The 18,259-nt window shown below is 34.6% G+C and overlaps 1 protein-coding gene across 1 annotated transcript in view; it reads left to right on the forward strand.

Annotated features, from left to right (window-relative positions):
* Positions 1-491: 491 nt before the first annotated feature.
* VN2R527 (vomeronasal 2 receptor 527) overlaps positions 492-18,259 on the forward strand; it is a 23,804-nt gene continuing 6,036 nt past the window's right edge. Inside the window, exons 1-4 of the mRNA NM_001099526.1 lie at positions 492-644; positions 3,637-3,966; positions 7,983-8,786; positions 17,150-17,377. Coding sequence (NP_001092996.1) covers positions 492-644; positions 3,637-3,966; positions 7,983-8,786; positions 17,150-17,377 — 1,515 coding nt within the window. The remainder of the gene's footprint in view (positions 645-3,636; positions 3,967-7,982; positions 8,787-17,149; positions 17,378-18,259) is intronic.

Raw genomic sequence — 18,259 nt, forward strand, 5'->3', positions numbered from 1 at the left:
CCCATGAGCTCTACATAAACAGGGAAAGAGACTCCAAAACATAATTTTCTACTTCTGTCTTGGTCCTCCCCTTGGACTGAAGGATGGAAGTGGAGATCACTCAGGCAGAGATATTCCCCTGAGCATCTCCCTGTCTGATGATGGGGCAGTTGTGATGGAAAAGCCAAACACCTGTCCACTCTCAAAAACAAGAGTACTAAGAGGGAAAACATCCAGTTTAAAAGCCAGTGCTGCTTAAATTCTCCCCTCCTTCCATTACTTCCCCAAACACAGGCCTGCCTGATGGGCACTTGTGTTTCTTTAGTCATACAGAGTAGGTTATAGCACTCACATTATATAGTTCTTTATCAGAACAAGGTACAAGGAAGTGACATTGTGTTTGGGCAAAACACTACTTTAGCCCCCTGGACTTGGGACTTAAGCTGACATTCAAGGTGATGTTGCCTGACATTCAGCGAAAATTTTGCCAGATAATTCCTTTCCTCCTGGTAATGTTCCCACAGCTGTCACCTTCTGTGCAAAAGACTGAGAGGTCCCTCTGTTTTCCCAAAATCAGTCCCAGCCTCTCCAGGGATGGAGACATCATTATCGGTAGCTTTCTCCCCTTGCATTCAGAAGAAGTGAGCAATGTCAGGGGAGCAGAAGTGTTTCAAAGTCATCCTGACAGGAATTGTAGGAATTACAAGTAAGTGCCAGTGTGACTATTTAATAAAGGGTTTCTTTTCATTGTGATAATTAAAAAAAGATAATGATAAAAGGGACCCCGTTTTATTATCTTTAATATTCTCCCTGGGATCTCTGCCAGATCTAGTTCTGTAATTCTATCACATGGAAGTTGAAATGAAATAATATATGTAAAAAGCTTTGTAAACTATATAAATACTACTATTGCTACTGCTAGTGCTACTACTACCACCCCTATTCCTACCACTATTCCTACCACTACTATTAATCTCTCTGAGCCTCAATTTCTTCTCCTATGAAATATCACCTATCTTCTGGGGATTTGGAGAAGTATCTCATTATCATCTGCTGTCATGCTCAGGTCTCATGCTACCCATACTAAAAGTTCTTTGTATATTCTCACTTAAACATATCTTCTGACTTCCCTACCATTGGAAAACTATGGAAACAGAGCATAAGCTTAGTGTAGAAATGCAAAATCAAGAGATATAATGACAAGAATCTTGACTCGGGAATGAGTTTTGGATTTCTATATCCAGATCCTCTCCAGGGATATTCTTACCCCAGCTGGTATTATAGTGAAATAGCTGGAAGTCCTAGAACTAACAGACGTATGTGGCTAGGAGAGTGGAAAAAGGTGTGAAAAAATGCTCAATGGGAGCCTGGATATCTCTTTATGAGTCCCTGTGTTTGCATGTCTATGTCTGCCTTTCCCTCTCTTTATTCTATTATTCTGTTTCTAGTTTTCCCTGTCCTTTCCTTTCCTATTCTCACTAGATTGATCTTTGTTCAGCAGTCAAAATGTGGAAAAACTACTATTTATTACAGCTGATATATTATTTAAATATCTTTTTATGTTCTCTTTCTTCCCCTTTTAAGCTTTATTTATTTTTTTTTCATTTTCTGCTCTGACTTGGTCCCAGTTGAATACTGGGGGACGAGAGTACTGCTCCCTCCACATATGATGAGTTTTTTAAAAATTCCTTCAAAACTTTTATTTTGATTCAATTGTGATTAAGGAGAGGACAGAGGTTGTTGATGGGGAGGCAAATTTCTTCCATTTTAAATTCCAATTGAAAGGGACAGGAATATGGGAATGTTTTGCCTGGAGAATCAAATAATCAAGTATTTATTAGGCTGTATTATATGTCAGGCACTCTTCTAGGAGCAGCAGAGAATATAAGCACAAGGAAATAAACCATCCCAACTCACCAGGAATTTACACTTAATGAAGGAGACAACATTTTCACATAAAATACATACAAGATGAATATAATCTTTATTAATATAGTGTTGTTGCCGAGTCATTTTAATTGCATTAGAATCTTTGTGAGCCCATTTTGGCTTTTCTTGGTGAAGAAAATGGAGCGACTGGTTTCAATTCTTTAGCTTATTTTAGAGAAGAAGAAACTAAGACAAACAGTTAACTGACTTGCCTAGGGTCTCATAGTTAGTAAGTGCCTGAGGCCAGATTTAAACTTAGATCTTAGTGATTTGAAGCCTAGTACTCTATGCATTGAGATAATTTTTGAGGCAAGCACAAGCAGTATTCCAATTCCAATTCACCTTCATGAAGATGTGCAAGTCCGGGCTTGAGTACTGTTTTAATGAAGAGAGTTGTCCTAGCAATTGGAAGTAAAGTTGGAATATGGGACTGCCAATGCAAAGGTACAGAGACTTGAGATTCCCTGAATCATTTCCCCTTGACTTATTTTAGGAAGATTTTGAAGTTCATTTAGCAAAAATAAGGAAGTGGGCATTGATGTCCTTTCTAGAGCTGAAGTGCTAAGCATTCAGACTCTACTGCAGAGAGCTCAACTGGACAAGATGGCCATATTGTTCACACCTCAATCATATGTTTGCTTGAAAAAGTATTTTACAGAAAATTCACAAAAGATAAGTGCTCAAATGGAAGTCAAAGGAAGTGCTACAAGCATGCTCTCATGATCACTATGAAGAACTTTGGTATCAATTGTGGGAAATGGAAGCACTGGCATTGCACTTTCTTGTATCATTTGCCCACATCAAATAAACTACTGTCCTCTTTGAGCACATCAAAACTGCAGTAGCTCAAAAGAAATGTAGAATGCAGAAACTTAGAGACATTTCCATTTGAAAAGTTCACAAGGGCTATTTATATGTGACTTGTGGGAGAGCTTTCTGAATCCCTATTTGCCTGACCAGCCAAAGTCAGGCACATTGTATATTAACCACACATAGTGATATAATTTTTGACCTCTGTTGAATATAAAGGACAATTCTTTGATTGGTCTTTATGTCCCAACTGTATTGTTTATTTCCAATTTATTCTGTATGGTTTGTCCACAAACATTTATTTACATGTTGTCTTCCTCATTAGACCATGAGTTCCTTGAGAGTAGACATTGTTTTTTCCTCCATCAAAGGATTGATCATATTCCCTTATTCAAGATACCCAAGTGGCCCCCAAATTACTTCAAGGATAAAGTCTAATGATATATGCTTGGACTCAAAATCTCTTTAAACCCAAGTTCTTTCTGTATTTCCAGTTTTCATGTCTGTCCCCCACCCCATGCATTCTCTAATTCACCAACAATGTTCATTACACACTTCCATCTCCATGTCTCTTCACTGGTTGTCCCCTATGTCTGGAATGTTCTTTTTCTTCACACTCATTTATTAGTATTCCTGGATTCCTATAAGATTAATATCAAAAGATACCTTTAAGAAAGAGGTTTTTCTTAGTTTCCCCTTCTATTCCCATTTCAGCTGGTGCCTTGATTTTTAGGATTACTTTCCAACTATTGAGAACTTCTATGTACATATTTATGCAATTTTCCCCATTGAGAATGGAAGTTCTTGGAGGCAAAACATTTCCTTTTCATTGTATCCCTAGCTTTCTGCACAATGTATGTGAAATATTAAATGTTTCATGAATGCTTATTGATTGAATCTAATAAATTGTCTTTGAAGAGTTTGTCCTTGGTTTTCCACTCTCTGTCCCTTAGGTTGATGCACAAAAACTACCAGCAGGTCCTGGCCCTGGTATTTGCTGTGGAGGAGATCAACAGTGATCCTAATCTGTTACCCAATATTTCTTCCTTGGGATTTCACCTGTATAATGCCTACCACAGTGATTCAAGAACCTTGGAGAGCTCCCTGAGATGGCTTTCTGGTCAGGGCCAGCTTGTCCCTAATTACAGCTGCAGTGGGCAGGACAAATCTGTGGCAGTCATTGGAGGAGCCACATCAGCTTTATCTGTCCAGATGGGGACCCTGCTTGAGCTCTACAAATTTCCACAGGTAGGAGATACTAAGCATTTTGCCTTCTGTGCTTTTCTTACTCCACTCAGTCTTGGGCACAATGGAGTTATCTTCAGAGCAGAATATGAACTAAAGATAGAATTTATTGTTCAACTTGTGGCATCCCAAAGAGTCTTAGAGGTAGGCTAGTGCAAACCCCTGACACATTACATGGCAGCAGTTCTCTTGTGATTTCTGTTGTTTTTGTTATTGATATGGTCAATTATGCTGATGCTTTTTATATTTAATCATACCTGCATTCTTGGTATAAAACCCACATGATCATGACATATTATTCTGGTGATAAAATGTAAGCTCTTTGCTAGTATTTAATTTAGACTTTTTGCATCAATGTTCATTAGGGAGACTGGTCTATAATTTTATTTTTCTGTTTTATCTCTTCCTGGTAGAGGTATCAGTATCATTTGTTTCATAAAAAGACATTGACCTCTTTCCCTGTTTTTCTAAATAGTTTGTGTAGTGTTGGAGTTAGTTTTTTTTTGAATGTTTGGTAAAATTCACTTGTGAATCCATCTGGCCTGGAGGTCTTTTTCTTAGGGAGTTCTTTAATGGTTTCTTTAATTTCTTTTTCTGTGGTGGAGTTATTTAAGTATTCTATTTCTATTCATCTATTTTACTTACATTGTCAGATTTATTGGCATGTAATTGGGCAAAATACCTTTCAGTAATTGTTTTAATTTCTTCTTCTTTGGTTGTGATTTTACCTTGTTCATTTTTAATACTGGAAATTTGATTTTCTTTTTTTTTTAGTTAAGTTAGTTTTTTAGTTAAGTTAAATGTTAATCTATTTTATTTATTTTTTATAAAAGCAATTCATTGTTTTATTGATTATATCAATAGTTTTAATTATTTTTAATTTCATTAATCTCTCCCTTGATTTTAAGGATTTCTAATTTGGTGTTTAATTAGGTTTTAAAATTTGTTCTTTTTCTATTTTTTTTAGTTGTGTGCCCAAATTCATTGACTTGTTTTTCTCTAATTTATTGATGTAAGATTTTAGAGATATAAATTTAGCTCTAGATATTGTTTTTACTGAATTCCATAAATTTTGATATGAAATTGTTGATTGCTTCTTGCCCGTTAGGATAAGATATTTTAAATTGATTTTATTTTTCTGCTGCTCTTTTTTGAGTGTAGTTTTCATTATATTATGGTCTGAAAAGTATGCATTTAATATTTCTGGATGTTATGTTTTAGGCCAAATTATATAGGCAACTTCTGAGAGAGGAAGGTTGATATATATAAAACCTTACCTCCAAGCAGATTAGCCTTAGTAGGTCTAAAGATGTCTGAGCCTACCAATTAATTTGCAATGAGGAAAATCTCAAATTGCCAGCAAAACCAAGGTTTGGGTCTTTACTCACTTTCTGTCTTCTTGGTGTTTTCTAAAGACAGGAACTAGGAAACCTTTGGGAATGGTTCAAATCTCTCTCAGACCCAAAATGGCCTGAGAAGAATCCAAGGCTAATATTAAAATGAGCTTAAGGTTCTGCTGCCAAAAAGATCTTTCTGATGATCAATTTTACTTTTTTTCCTTCTTAAAAATCTCAGCAGTAGAGATAAAGCAGGTTTGAAGTCTGTTCTGCTCAGGGAAACACAAACAGAGCCTTCAACGGTCCAGGATAAGTGAGCAACCCAGCTCAAAATTGACTTCCAGCCAGTCAGTGTTCCCAACTGCCACCCAACAGAACTGTGCCAGCATGCCCTACATTCCAAACCTTGCTTGCAATTTCCAATATGATTAAGGACTTGCAAGATCCTCTTGCAAAACTATTTATTTATTCATCTTAGTTGCCTTACTTCTAAAATCTACCACTACACTACTTACCTATAACGTAAGGTAGGTTTCTATAGCTGACTGAATTTGAACATTATTTCCACTTTGAGCTAGTTCCAATGACGACAGTAAGGTTCAAACACAGCTACTCCCCTGCTCCATCTTCTTCATTATATTTGCCATTTATGTGCCTCTTAATAAGAAATAGTTTACTTCCTATCTCTTTTTTTTCCCTTTTCTCCACATGTTCCTCTTTCCTATCCCTTGTTTTCTTGGGTATCAGTCCATCTTATTTTGCTTCCTTCCTGCTTTTTACGTATACTACTTTTGTTTGATCTAATAGTGATCAGATTCTTAAGTATTTTAGGTACTTCAGGTATTTTGCATACTTTAAGTACCTTGCTTTTCTCAAGTATCATAGATATTTTAAAGATTTCAATGATCACTTTCCTAGATATGAATGCACTCATCTAAACATAAAAAAATCTCGACTTTTCACTTTGCCTTTTTAGGATTCCCTTGAATGTTGAATTTGTTCATCAAATTTTCTTTTCAGCTATTTTTTTGGTCAAAAAGTCTGAAATTATGCTAAGATTTGATGGGTATGTAATTCTAGGTTTTAGTCCTAGATCCCTTGCTTTTGGGACATTCCATGCTGTCTTGTCCTCTAATGTAGAAGCTGCTAGGTCCTGTGTAATCCTGACTATAGCTCCTTGATACATCTTAAAATATTCTTGTTCAGTCATAAATTCTTCCCTTCTTCAAAGATATGTCAGGCATTGTGTTCCCCTAATTTACTTATAGTATCATTCAGTATATTTAAATCATTTGCTGATTTTGACCTTATCTTGGTATAGGGTGTGAGATATTGATGTATACCTAGCTTTTGTGGTGCTGTTTTCTAATTTTCCCAGCAGTTTTTTTTAAATAGTGAGTTCTTATTCCAAAAGTTGGGAACTTTGAGTTCATCAAACACTAGATTGCTGAGGTCAGTTACCCCTGTATATTGTGTATCTAATCTACTTTATTGATCTACCATTCTATTTCTTTGGCAGTACCATATTGTTTTGCCACTTGCTGTTTTAAAATATTATTTGAGATCTGATACTGCTAAGCCACCTTCCTCCAAATTATTTTTTATCAGTTCCCCTTAAACTCTTGCCCTTTTGCTCTTCCAGATAAATTTCATTATTTTTTCTAGTTCTTTAAAATAATTACTTGGCAGTTTGATTGAAATAGCACTTAGTAAATTAATTTAGGCAGAATTATAATTTTTATTATATTAGATTAGCCTATTGCTCCCGCTCATTTCCTTATAACAGTTCTTTCTTGCTTAGGTAGCAGTATCATATTTGTTTAATAGAAAGAATTTGGTAGGAATAATTCTCTGCCCATTTTCCCAAATGGTATGTGTAGTATTGGAATTAATTGTTCTTTAAATGTTTGATAGAATTGACTTGTGAATCCAATTGGCCCTGGGGATTTTTTCTTAGGGAGTTTGTTGATGGCTTGTTTGCTAGAATATTTCTGGGAGTTTTAGTTTTGGATATCTTTCAGGAGGTGATTGGTTCTGAATTCTTTCCCAATCCATAAATCTGAAATTTAGTTTTCTCTTTGTTCCTCAAATTTCTTTTTTATGTTGTCTTTTATGTCTCAGTTATGCATGTATTTTCAAGTTATCTTGGAATATAATATAAGATTTTTACTTATATCTTGATACTGAAGATTGATTCTCAGTTTTTGTTAAATAGCGAGTTCTTCCTTCAGTAGCTTCAGTCTTTATTTTTTTTTTAATCAAATATTAGGATATTGTGATCATTTGCTTCAATACTTTGTATAGTTCACCTGTTCCATTAACAAACCTGTACTTCTTAGATGATACCACATTGTTTTAATTATTACCATTTTGTAGTAAAGTTTGAGAATCTGCTAGATTCTTCCTTCATAATTATTTTTATAATTTCTCTTGAGATTATTGATTTTTTATCCACATCAATTTAATGATTGTTTCTCTACAAATATGAAGAATTCTTTGATTGTTTGATACTGAATAACTAAACTAACTTAGATTTAATTATAAATAATGAGTAGAGAATTCTTAAATGCACCACATTTTTTTCCAATAAAACACAAATTTACTGACTGTACTTTGCTGAAATTTGCTCAACAATATGAGAGGTGCAAAAACCAAAATGCTCCATTTTTCTTTCCCGACCAGATCAGCTATGGGCCTTTTGATTCCATCCTGAGTAACAAGGCTCACTTCCCTTCTGTCTTCCAAATGTCCCAAAGGGACTCATCCCTGTTCGATGGTATTGTCAGATTAATAGCATATTTTGAATGGACATGGATAGGTCTGGTGACCACAGATGATATGAGAGGTGAGCAATTCCTCTGGGACTTAAGAGGGGATATGGTCAAGCATGGCATTTGTCTGGCCTACACTGAGAAGATCCCAGTCAGTGAAAGAAGACATACAGAATCTCAGGATATGTTCATGCAACGTATCTTACGATCCTCAGTCAGTGTCATCATCGTTCATGGTGACACAGATTCACTCATGATCCTTAGATATTCACAGCCTGTGTTTTTATTCCTGTGGAAGGTCTGGATCACCACATCTCATTGGGACATCACCATGAGACCCCACTGGGATGATGGCTATAGTTTCCATGGAGCACTTTCATTTTCCCAGATGACCAAAGAGATTCCTGGTTTTAAGCCCTTTCTCAGGACAGTGAACCCTGCTAAATACCCAGAGGACACTGTACTTAAGAAGTTCTGGTGTTCAGCATTCAAAGATCAAGAAAAACTTGAAAATCAAGTACAAAATGAGTGCTCACCAAATGCCTCCTTGGAGACTCTGCCTCTGCGCTTCTTTGACATGACTATGTCTGGTCTGAGTTATACTATCTATAATGCTGTGCACACTGTGGCCAGGGCCCTCCATGAAATGCTCCTGGTGACCACAGAGAGAGGATCTGTAAGAGTTGGAGAACCCTGGGTGCCCCAACCTTGGCAGGTAACATTAAATGCCTACTGTCTGCCGGGTACTGTGGTAGGTACAGGATAAACCTCACTGCATCAAGGACTTGTCTTTTCTTTAATATGGAAGCTTCCTCATCAAATTCAGTTTTCAAATTTTCTATAAAATATAGTCTTATAGTTTACCAATAAATCCATAAATAAAATATTTGTGAAGGGCTTAATATATGTCAATATATATTGATATGAAGTGATTAATACATGTCAAGCGCTATGCTAGGAGCTGGGGAGACAAACAGAAAGAATGAATAATCCCTGCAATGTAGTAGAAGGAGGCCACTAATTTAGAGGGGAAAGGGGTCACCAAAGGTAGCCTGGAGAAGGAAGTGAGGGAATTGATGATGAAGCAAGGAATTCTGTGTGGAAGAGGTGAGTAGGGTGTGCATTCCAGTCAAGAGGAGAACAAGGTCAGTCATACAAAGGTCCATAGATGGGAGACAAAGTGTCTTGTGTGAGGTACAGAGGAGGATCTAGCTTTGTGAGAGAGTAGAGTTCAGGAGGAGGAGCTACATTCAATGAAACTGGAATGATTAGATGTGTTCAGATTGTGAAGTTTCTTAAAAGTGAAAAAGGGTTTATATTTTATCCTAGAGGTAATGAGCAGCCAATATAAAAGGGATGGATTGTGAGAGGTTTGTAGAGGAAGAAGTGGTCAAATTGTTCATTGATGGACTGTGGATGTGGAGGAGGGTTAACCAGGCAAGAATGATTGCAATTAGAGAAGCCTGAATGGCTGGACTTTGGTCAAGGTTCTGACCTATGGAAAGGATGATAGGTTCTATTTTATTTACTCCTTAAAAATTATAGAATTAAGTTATCCACATCTAGAGAAAGAACTGTGGGAGTAGAAATGCAGAAGAAAAACATAAGATTGATCACATGGTTTGATGGGTATATGATCGAGGAGATTGACTTCAAATGATCACTTTGTTGCAAATATTAATAATATGGAAATAGGGTTTGAACAATGACACATGTAAAACCCAGTGGAATTGCTTGTCAGCTCTGGGAGGGGGGGTTGGGAGGAATGGATGGAAAGTACATGAATCATGTTACCATGGAAAAATATTCTAAATTAATTAGTGAAATAAACAAAATGTAAAAAATCTTTAAAACTCATATAGTTAAGGAAGTGTTAGAAAAGGCTTTTGATCCTGAATTTCCTTGACTCCAAATCTAGTATTTTTTCTACACTGCAGGTTCTGTGGATAACATGAAAAAAACGAATAGTCTCTACTTTTATGACACTTTAAAAGGATAAAATTGTACAGAAACAAGTAAATAGAAGACCATTTAAGGTGGGAAAAAGCACCAATGTGTAGGTTAGATTACAGGAAAGGTTTCCCAGGGTATGTGGGCCATGAACTTAGACTTAAAGGAAGCTAGAGTAGAAGTATTATTATAAATCTAAGCATTTTAGCTTAGAGAGAAATATCCAAACTGACATAGACTGCCTATTCTGTCAGATATCACTGTCCCCTAATACAATTTGAGGTGCCACTTGTTTTAGAAATCCCCAAGAGGAAACATATTATAACATTTTAAAATAGAGTTTTGGGTTAATATTGCTGGATAATACAGCCTCTGGATTACTGTAACTAAAGGGTCTCTTGAGGAAGTGGCAGTATTTAAATCTTCATACTTCAGTTGGACCAGAAATAATGAACTATATGATAAAGATAATGTAAAGACCTACAAATTTGAATTTTCACTTCATGCGTCTTACTAAGTCATACTAATCAGGGCCTATGTAAAGTCAATATTCTATTCATTCTTTCAACATCAGATTCAGCCAGACTTGAAAAAAAAATTCTTCTTATGATCATTTGTCTTCATCCTTGACTGGCTCCACTCACTTCAGAATGGTAGACAGAAAATAATCTTATTTTGACAATACTTATGGTTAGTTATCACTTGTAATCCTTTTCCTGGACCTTGGACTTTGCTCTTACCTTTTACATATTTTCAAAAAGAAAAATGTTGGAAACAATTTCTAGGCCCAAGAACTCTTATTTCTTAACATTTTCAGTTTAATAAAATGTTTTTAATATGATTCCACAATAGGTATTTTTAAATAACCACCAAGAATTTATGAAATGCTACTATGTATTAGGCAATGGAAGTAAAAAAGATATACATTAGAATCCTTGTCTTCAAGGATTCTAATTGTGTGTAAATTTATCCATAACAAATACAAAATCAATATGAGGAAATGTCTACTTTAAAATTTCTCATCTAAATGATGGAACAATTGCCTTGTTTGACTAAATAGCCAATTCACAGAGGGATGCAGGAGATATAATATGGAGTTCAGTCCTTAGCAAAGAAGACAGGTTAGCTGAAATACAGAAAAGGAGAGAAAACAATAAAACTCCAATACTATTTATTGCACATGCAAGGAAAAACAACAATAATTTAGTTTTAAACATAAAAAATGTATAGCTTGCAGTCAGTAGCACGCTTTGTCAGCCAAGGAAAGGTAGAATATAAAGCCAATACCAGTTGCCCAGAGACTGGCTCTATAAATTTGTAGGGTCTGTGGCCTTGATGGTCTTATGGATAATGATAACTTTCATAGCTAGCATTCCTTTTCCACAATAAAGTTTTGCTGTCAACTCTATGTCTCATTTGCCTTGTGTCAGACCCCCCTTCAGAAGGCTGAAATAAATATCATATTACAAGTAATTATCCAAGAAACCTGCCCTGATATTCTTGAACAAGAGGGTAAAATAGGAATTGAAAGAATTCACAGATCACCTCCTGCAATAAGTTCCCAAATGACAACTCCCAGGAATGTTATAGTCAAGTTCTAGAGTTCCCAGGCCAAAGAGATAATACTGCAAGCAGCCATAAAGAAGAAATTCAAATATCATTGAACCCCAGTCCTGATTACACAGGATCTGGCAGCTTTCACAATGAAGGGTTGCAAAGCTTACAGTACGAAATTCTGGAAGACAAGGGAACTGGGTTTACAGCCAAGAATCACATATTCAACAAAACTGACTACATTCTTTCAGTGGAAAGTATGGTCATTTAAAAAAAGGAAGATTTTGGGGGCAGCTGGGTAGCTCAGTGGATTGAGAACCAGGCCTAGAGACGGGAGGTCCTAGGTTCAAATCCGGCCTCAGCCACTTCCTAGCTGTGTGACCCTGGGCAAGTCACTTAACCCCCATTGCCTAGCCCTTACCACTCTTCTGCCTTGGAGCCAATACACAGTATTGACTCCAAGACGGAAGGTAAGGGTTTAAAAAAAAAAGGAAGATTTCCAAGCATTCCTGAAGCGAAGACCAACTTTAAACAGAAATTTTGATGTCTAAATACAATTTTTTAAGAGAACTATATAAAGGTAAATGAGAAAGATAAAAAATTTAAGGGTCTCAATAAGAAAAAAAATGTTTATATTCACATATGGAAAGATGATATCTATAACTCTTAAAAATTCTTGTCATTATCATAGTAGTTAGAAGAAGTATACATACAGGGAGTTTGTGGCATTAATTTGTTTCAATGATATGTAACACTGAACACTAAGAGGATTGTACTAAGGGAAATGGGAAGAAAGAAATAAAATGGGGGTAAATTATATCACATAAAGTGTCATGGGAAAACACTATTACAATTCAAGGGTGGATGAGAGTTGTGATGAGTAATGCACAAACCTTCCTTTCATTGGAATTGGCTTAAAGAGGGAAGAATAGTCAGATTCATTGGGGTATAGAATCCTGTCTCACCCTATAGAGAAAAAGAAGGGGAATAAAACAAGATGTGGTAGGGAGGGAAGTAATATTATGGAGGGAGAAGTTGGAAGGGTGATTAAAAAACCCTATTGAGAAGTAGAAGGGGAATAAGAAATGTGGTAGTGGGAAGGAGAGTAATATAATGGAGGAAGTGATTAAAAGTAAAACACTGGTGTGGAGGGAGTGAAAGGAGAAAGGGCAGGATTAATAGAGGAAATCAAGATGGAGGGGAATATATAAATGGTAATCATAATTTTGAATGTAAATGGGATGAACTCACCTATAAAACAGAAGCAGATAGCATAGTGGATTAAAAACCAGAATCCTGTCATATGTTGTTTACAAGAAACACATTTGAGGCAGGTAGACACACACAGAGTAAAGGTAAGAGGCTGGAGCAGAATCTATTGGACTTTATTATTGGACTTATATTGGACTTAATCGACCAAAGAAGGCAGGAGTAGCAATCATGATTTCAGAAAAATCTAAAGTAAAAACAGATCTGATTAAAAGAGATGAGGAAGGTAATTACATCTTGATAAAAGACAGTATGAACAATAAAGAAATATCAGTGCTTGGCATGTATGCACTAAATGGCAGAGCATCCAGATTTTTAAAGAAAAGAACTAAAGAAGCTTAAGAAGAAAATAGATAACACAACTATACTAGTGGGGGATCTCAACCTTCCCCTATCAGATGATAAATCTAACCAAAAAATAAATAATAAAGGAGTAAGGAAAGTGAATGAAATCTTAGAAAAGATAAAGTTAATAGATATCTGGAGAAAACTGAATAGGGATATGAAAAGTAATATACCTTTTTTTTTCAACAGCACATGGTACATATGGAAAGATTGACCAGATATTGGGACATAAAAACATTCCAAAAAAATGCAGAAAAGCATAAATAATAGATGCAACTTTTTTAGATCATAATACAATAAAATTATAATCAATAAGGATTCATAAAGAGGCAAGTTAAACATTAATAGGAAACTAAATAATACAATTATTCAAAACTTGTGGGTCAAAGAACAAAATCATATAAATACTTACTGATTTCATTGAAGAGAATGACAATGAGGAGAGAGCATATCAAAATTTATGGAACATAGCCAAAGTACCCTGGGGAAAACTTATACCCCTGTGTGCTTATATCAACAAAATAGAGAAAAAATTGATCGATGAATTTGGCATACAACTAAAAAAAAAACTAGAAAAGAGAGGATATTAAAATCCCCAGTTAAAGACTAAACTGGAAATCATAAAAATCAAAGGAAAAATCAATAAAATTGAAAGTAAAAGAACTATTGAATTAGTAAATAAAACTAGGAGCTTTTTCTATGAAAAACACAAATAAAATAGATAAAATATTATTTAATTTTATTTTTTAAAAAGCAAGAAGAGAATCAAATTACCAGTACTAAAAATAAAAATGGTGATTTCACCTCTGATGAAGAAATTATGGCAATTATTATGAGCTATTTGCCCCAATTATATGGCAATAAATATGACAATCAAGATGAAATGGGTGAATATTTACAAAAATACAAATTGCCTAGATTAAGAAAAGAGGAACTAGAATGCTTGAATAATCCCATCTCAGAAAAAGAAATTGAACAAGCCATTAATGAACTTCCCAAGAAAAAATATCCAGGGCCAGGTAGATCCACTAGTGAATCCTATTAAACATTTAAACAACAATGAATCCCAATACTATACAAACTATTTGGCAAATAAAGCAAAGGAGTCCTATCAATTTTTTATGACACAAATATGGCACTGATACCTAAGCCAGAGAGACAAAAAAAAAGAGAAATAAAATTATAGACCAATCTCATTAATGAGCATAGATGCAAAAACTTAAATAAAATACTAGCAAAGAGACTACATCGAGTCATCATTAGGATCATTCACTATGGCTAGATAGGATTTATACCAGTAATGTAAGGCTGGTTTAATATGAGGAAAACAATCAGCATAACTGATCATATCAATAACCAAACTAAGTGAAATGACATGATTATTTCAATAGATGAAGAAAAAGCCTTTGACAAAATACAACACTCATTTCTATTGAAAACACTAGAAAGCATAGGAATAAAATGACTTTTCCTCAAAATAATAAACAGTATTTATTTAAAACCATTAGCAATTATAATGGGGTAAGTTAGAAGCCTTCCCAATAAGAACAGGGGTGAAGCAAGGATACTCATTATCATCACTATTATTTAATATTGTCTATTATGTTAGCTTTATCAATAAGAGAAGAAAATAAATTGGAGTAAAAGTAGGCAATGAGGAAAATAAACTATCACTCTTTGCAGATGATATAAAGTTATATATATATATATATATATATATATATATATATAAAGTTAGAGAATCAACTAGTGGAAATAATAACTTTAGCAAAGTTGCAGGATACCAAATAAACCCACATAAATCATCAGAATTTTTATATATTTCCAACAAAAATCAGCAGCAAGAGCTAGAATGAGATATAAAATATTTGAAAATCCCCAAGTCAAACACAGGAATTATATGAACACATTTACAAAACACTTTTCACACAAATAGAACTACATCTAAATAATCGGAAAAATGTTATTTGCTCATAGATAGGTCAAACTAACATAAAAATGATGATCCTACCTAAATTAATTTACTTATTCAGTGCCATACCTATAAAACTATCAAAAAAACTATTTTATAGAACAAGAAAAAAATTCAAAATTCATCTTGAGGAAGAAAGCGTCAAGAATATCAAAGGAACTAATGAAAATAATGTGATGAAATGTGATGGATGGTGGCCTAGCAGTACAAGATTTAAACTGTACTATAAAGTAGTAATCATCAAAACAATCTGGTATTGGCTAAGAAATAGAAGGGTGGATCAATGGAACAGACTAGAGGTAAATGACTTTAGAAATCTAGTGTTTGATAAATCCAAAGATTCCAACTTTTGGGAAAAGGACTCACTATTTGACAAACTGCTGAGAAAATTAGAAAATAGTATAACATAAATTAGGTTTAGATCAACATCTCATACCCTACATCAAGATATGGTCAAAATGTGTATATGATTTAAACATAAAGAACGATATTAAAAGTAAGTTAGGAGGATGTAGAATAGTTTACCTGTCACATCTGTTGAGAAAGGAAGAATTCAAAACTAAACAAGAGATAGACAACACTACAAGATGTAAAACGAATAGTTTTGATAATATTAAATTAAAAAGATTTTCTACAAACAAAACCAATGCAACCAAAATTACAAGTGAAGCAACAAACTGGGAAAACATTTTTATAACAAATTTCTCTGATAAAGGTCTAATTTATCAAATATATAAAGAACCATCAAATTTATAAGTAACCAAGTCATTTTTCAATTGATAAATTGTCAAAGTATTTGAATAGACAGTTTTAAGATGAATAAATCAAAGCTATCAATAACCATGTGAAAAAATATTCTAAATCCCTCTAGAGAAATGCAAATTAAAACAACTCTGAGGTATCACCTCACGGCTATCAGATTGGTCAATATGGCTGTTAAGGAAAATAACAAATGTTGGAGACGATGTGGCAAAATTGGGACAGTAATTCATTGTTGGTGGAGTTGTGAATTGATCTAACCATTCTGGATAGCAATTTGGAATTATGCCCAAAGGGCTTTAAAAGAATGCATACTTTTTGATAAAATGATACCATTACTAGGTCTGTATCCCAAAGAGATTTAAAAAATGGGAAAGGACCTGTTTGTACAAAAATATTTATAGCCATGCTTTTTATGGTGTTAAAGAATTGGAAACTAAAGGAATGTCCCTTAATTAGGGAATGACTGAACAAATTGTGGCATATGATGGTGATAGATTACTATTTTGCTGTAAGGAATTATGAACAGAATGATTTTAGAAAGTACTGGAAAGACCTACTTGAATTGATGTAGGGTGAAATAAGCAGATCCAGGAGAATATTATACACAGTAACTGTATAATCAAATGTGTTAAACATTGCTACTAATAGCAATACATTGATCCAGGACACTTTGAAGAGACTTGTGAAAAAGAAGGTTATCCACTTCCAGAGAAAGAACTATTGGAATGGAAATGGAAATGAAAACATATGATTTATCACTTGTTTATTTGGGTATATCATTTTGATTTTTGGTTTTATAAGATTATTCTTACAGAAATGAATAATATGGAAATATGTTTTGAATGATAACACAGGTATAACCCAATGGAATTGGTTGTCAACTCTTGGAGTGGGGAGAGAAGAAGGGAGAGAGACAACATGAATCATATAACTTTGGAAAACTTATTTATAAATTTGTTATTGGGATAAAATAAAAATAAAATAAAATAATTAAAAGCACTAATGCAAATAAAAATAACTGTTCTGAGTGCTTAAAACAAGTATTTCCTTAGAGGACAGTCTGCTTTCTACATGTGGAAACCAGAATGTTTATTGCCCCCACCAAACAAAAGCACAAATTTCGGGTCACGAGTCCTAGGATTTCCTAAATTTGGCCTAAGTCTTGCTTCGGTAAGAGCCTTGTCCTTGGATACTAGGCAGTGACTAATATTTCTTTCCCCTTTCAGCTCCACCCTTTTCTGAAGAACACCTGCTTTAACAACAGTGCTGGTGACCAGGTGCTTTTGGATGCCACAGGAAGTTCTGCAGCCGGTTATAACATTTTGAAGTACTTGTTCTTTCAAAATGGGACTGAAACTCTGGTGAAAGTGGGACAGTTTATCCCTGGTGCTCCTCTTGGTCAAGATTTCACCATTTCTAAGGAGGTCATAGTGTGGGACTCATTTGAGTCAAAGGTCAAAAGGAATTTCAATGTTAATCCAAGGTTTCCAAAAATGGAAATGCATCTTATTTCTTAGGTCATCTCCTGAAAGGGCTTTTTAAGTTTTCAGATCCTGAATAAGTATTACTTATTCTTATTAATCCAGACATGGACATATTTTTATGGAGAAAATCTTCCTCTGCTTCCCGTCTCCCTTTCCTCCCAGAAAATTTCATGTAGTACATGATGTTCCCGCATCATGCAATATTTTATAGGCTGCATTATGGCAAATCATCCATTCAGCTAAAGCAAAGTCATACAGTCATCATGCAATTCTGTTTAATGGAATAGAACGATGGATTTGACGGATCTATTTTTAATATTAGCCACATTTCTGAATATTCTAAAACAATTTAGTTTGCCAAACTATACCTACCAGACTAGTATAGCATTTGCTATTTGCTTCCATTGCATAATCAACTCTATCACATCTTTCATCTCTGTTGCCTTTCCCCTTATATGGATAAAAATTGTGTGCAGATATTTTTGCTCAGTGGTATGTGATGCCTTAAAGAGTCAAGATTTTTTAAAATGAACTTTAATTTAAAATTTAAAAATTAAAAAAAAATTTTTTTAAATAAATTAAAAAAATTTTTTTAAATGAACAAAATCATATTTACAATTTTTATCCATACCTTAAAGGAACCTTTGAGGTCCAATAACTTCCTTTTCCAGATAAAGAATCTAAAACCCAGAGCAGAGAAGCAGGTCAGCTAGAGCCAGATAGTTGTTGGTGAATGGCAAGTAAAATCAGATCCCATGAATACAGGTCTAGCAGAGATTGTACTGCATGTGCTCATTGGTTTAAGGTCCATGGAGGAGCCCCATTCCTCTTCTCCAACCCAGATTTCTCTTG

Source organism: Monodelphis domestica, chromosome 3 (genome assembly GCF_027887165.1).
Source record: "Monodelphis domestica isolate mMonDom1 chromosome 3, mMonDom1.pri, whole genome shotgun sequence".
NCBI lineage: Eukaryota > Metazoa > Chordata > Mammalia > Didelphimorphia > Didelphidae > Monodelphis > Monodelphis domestica.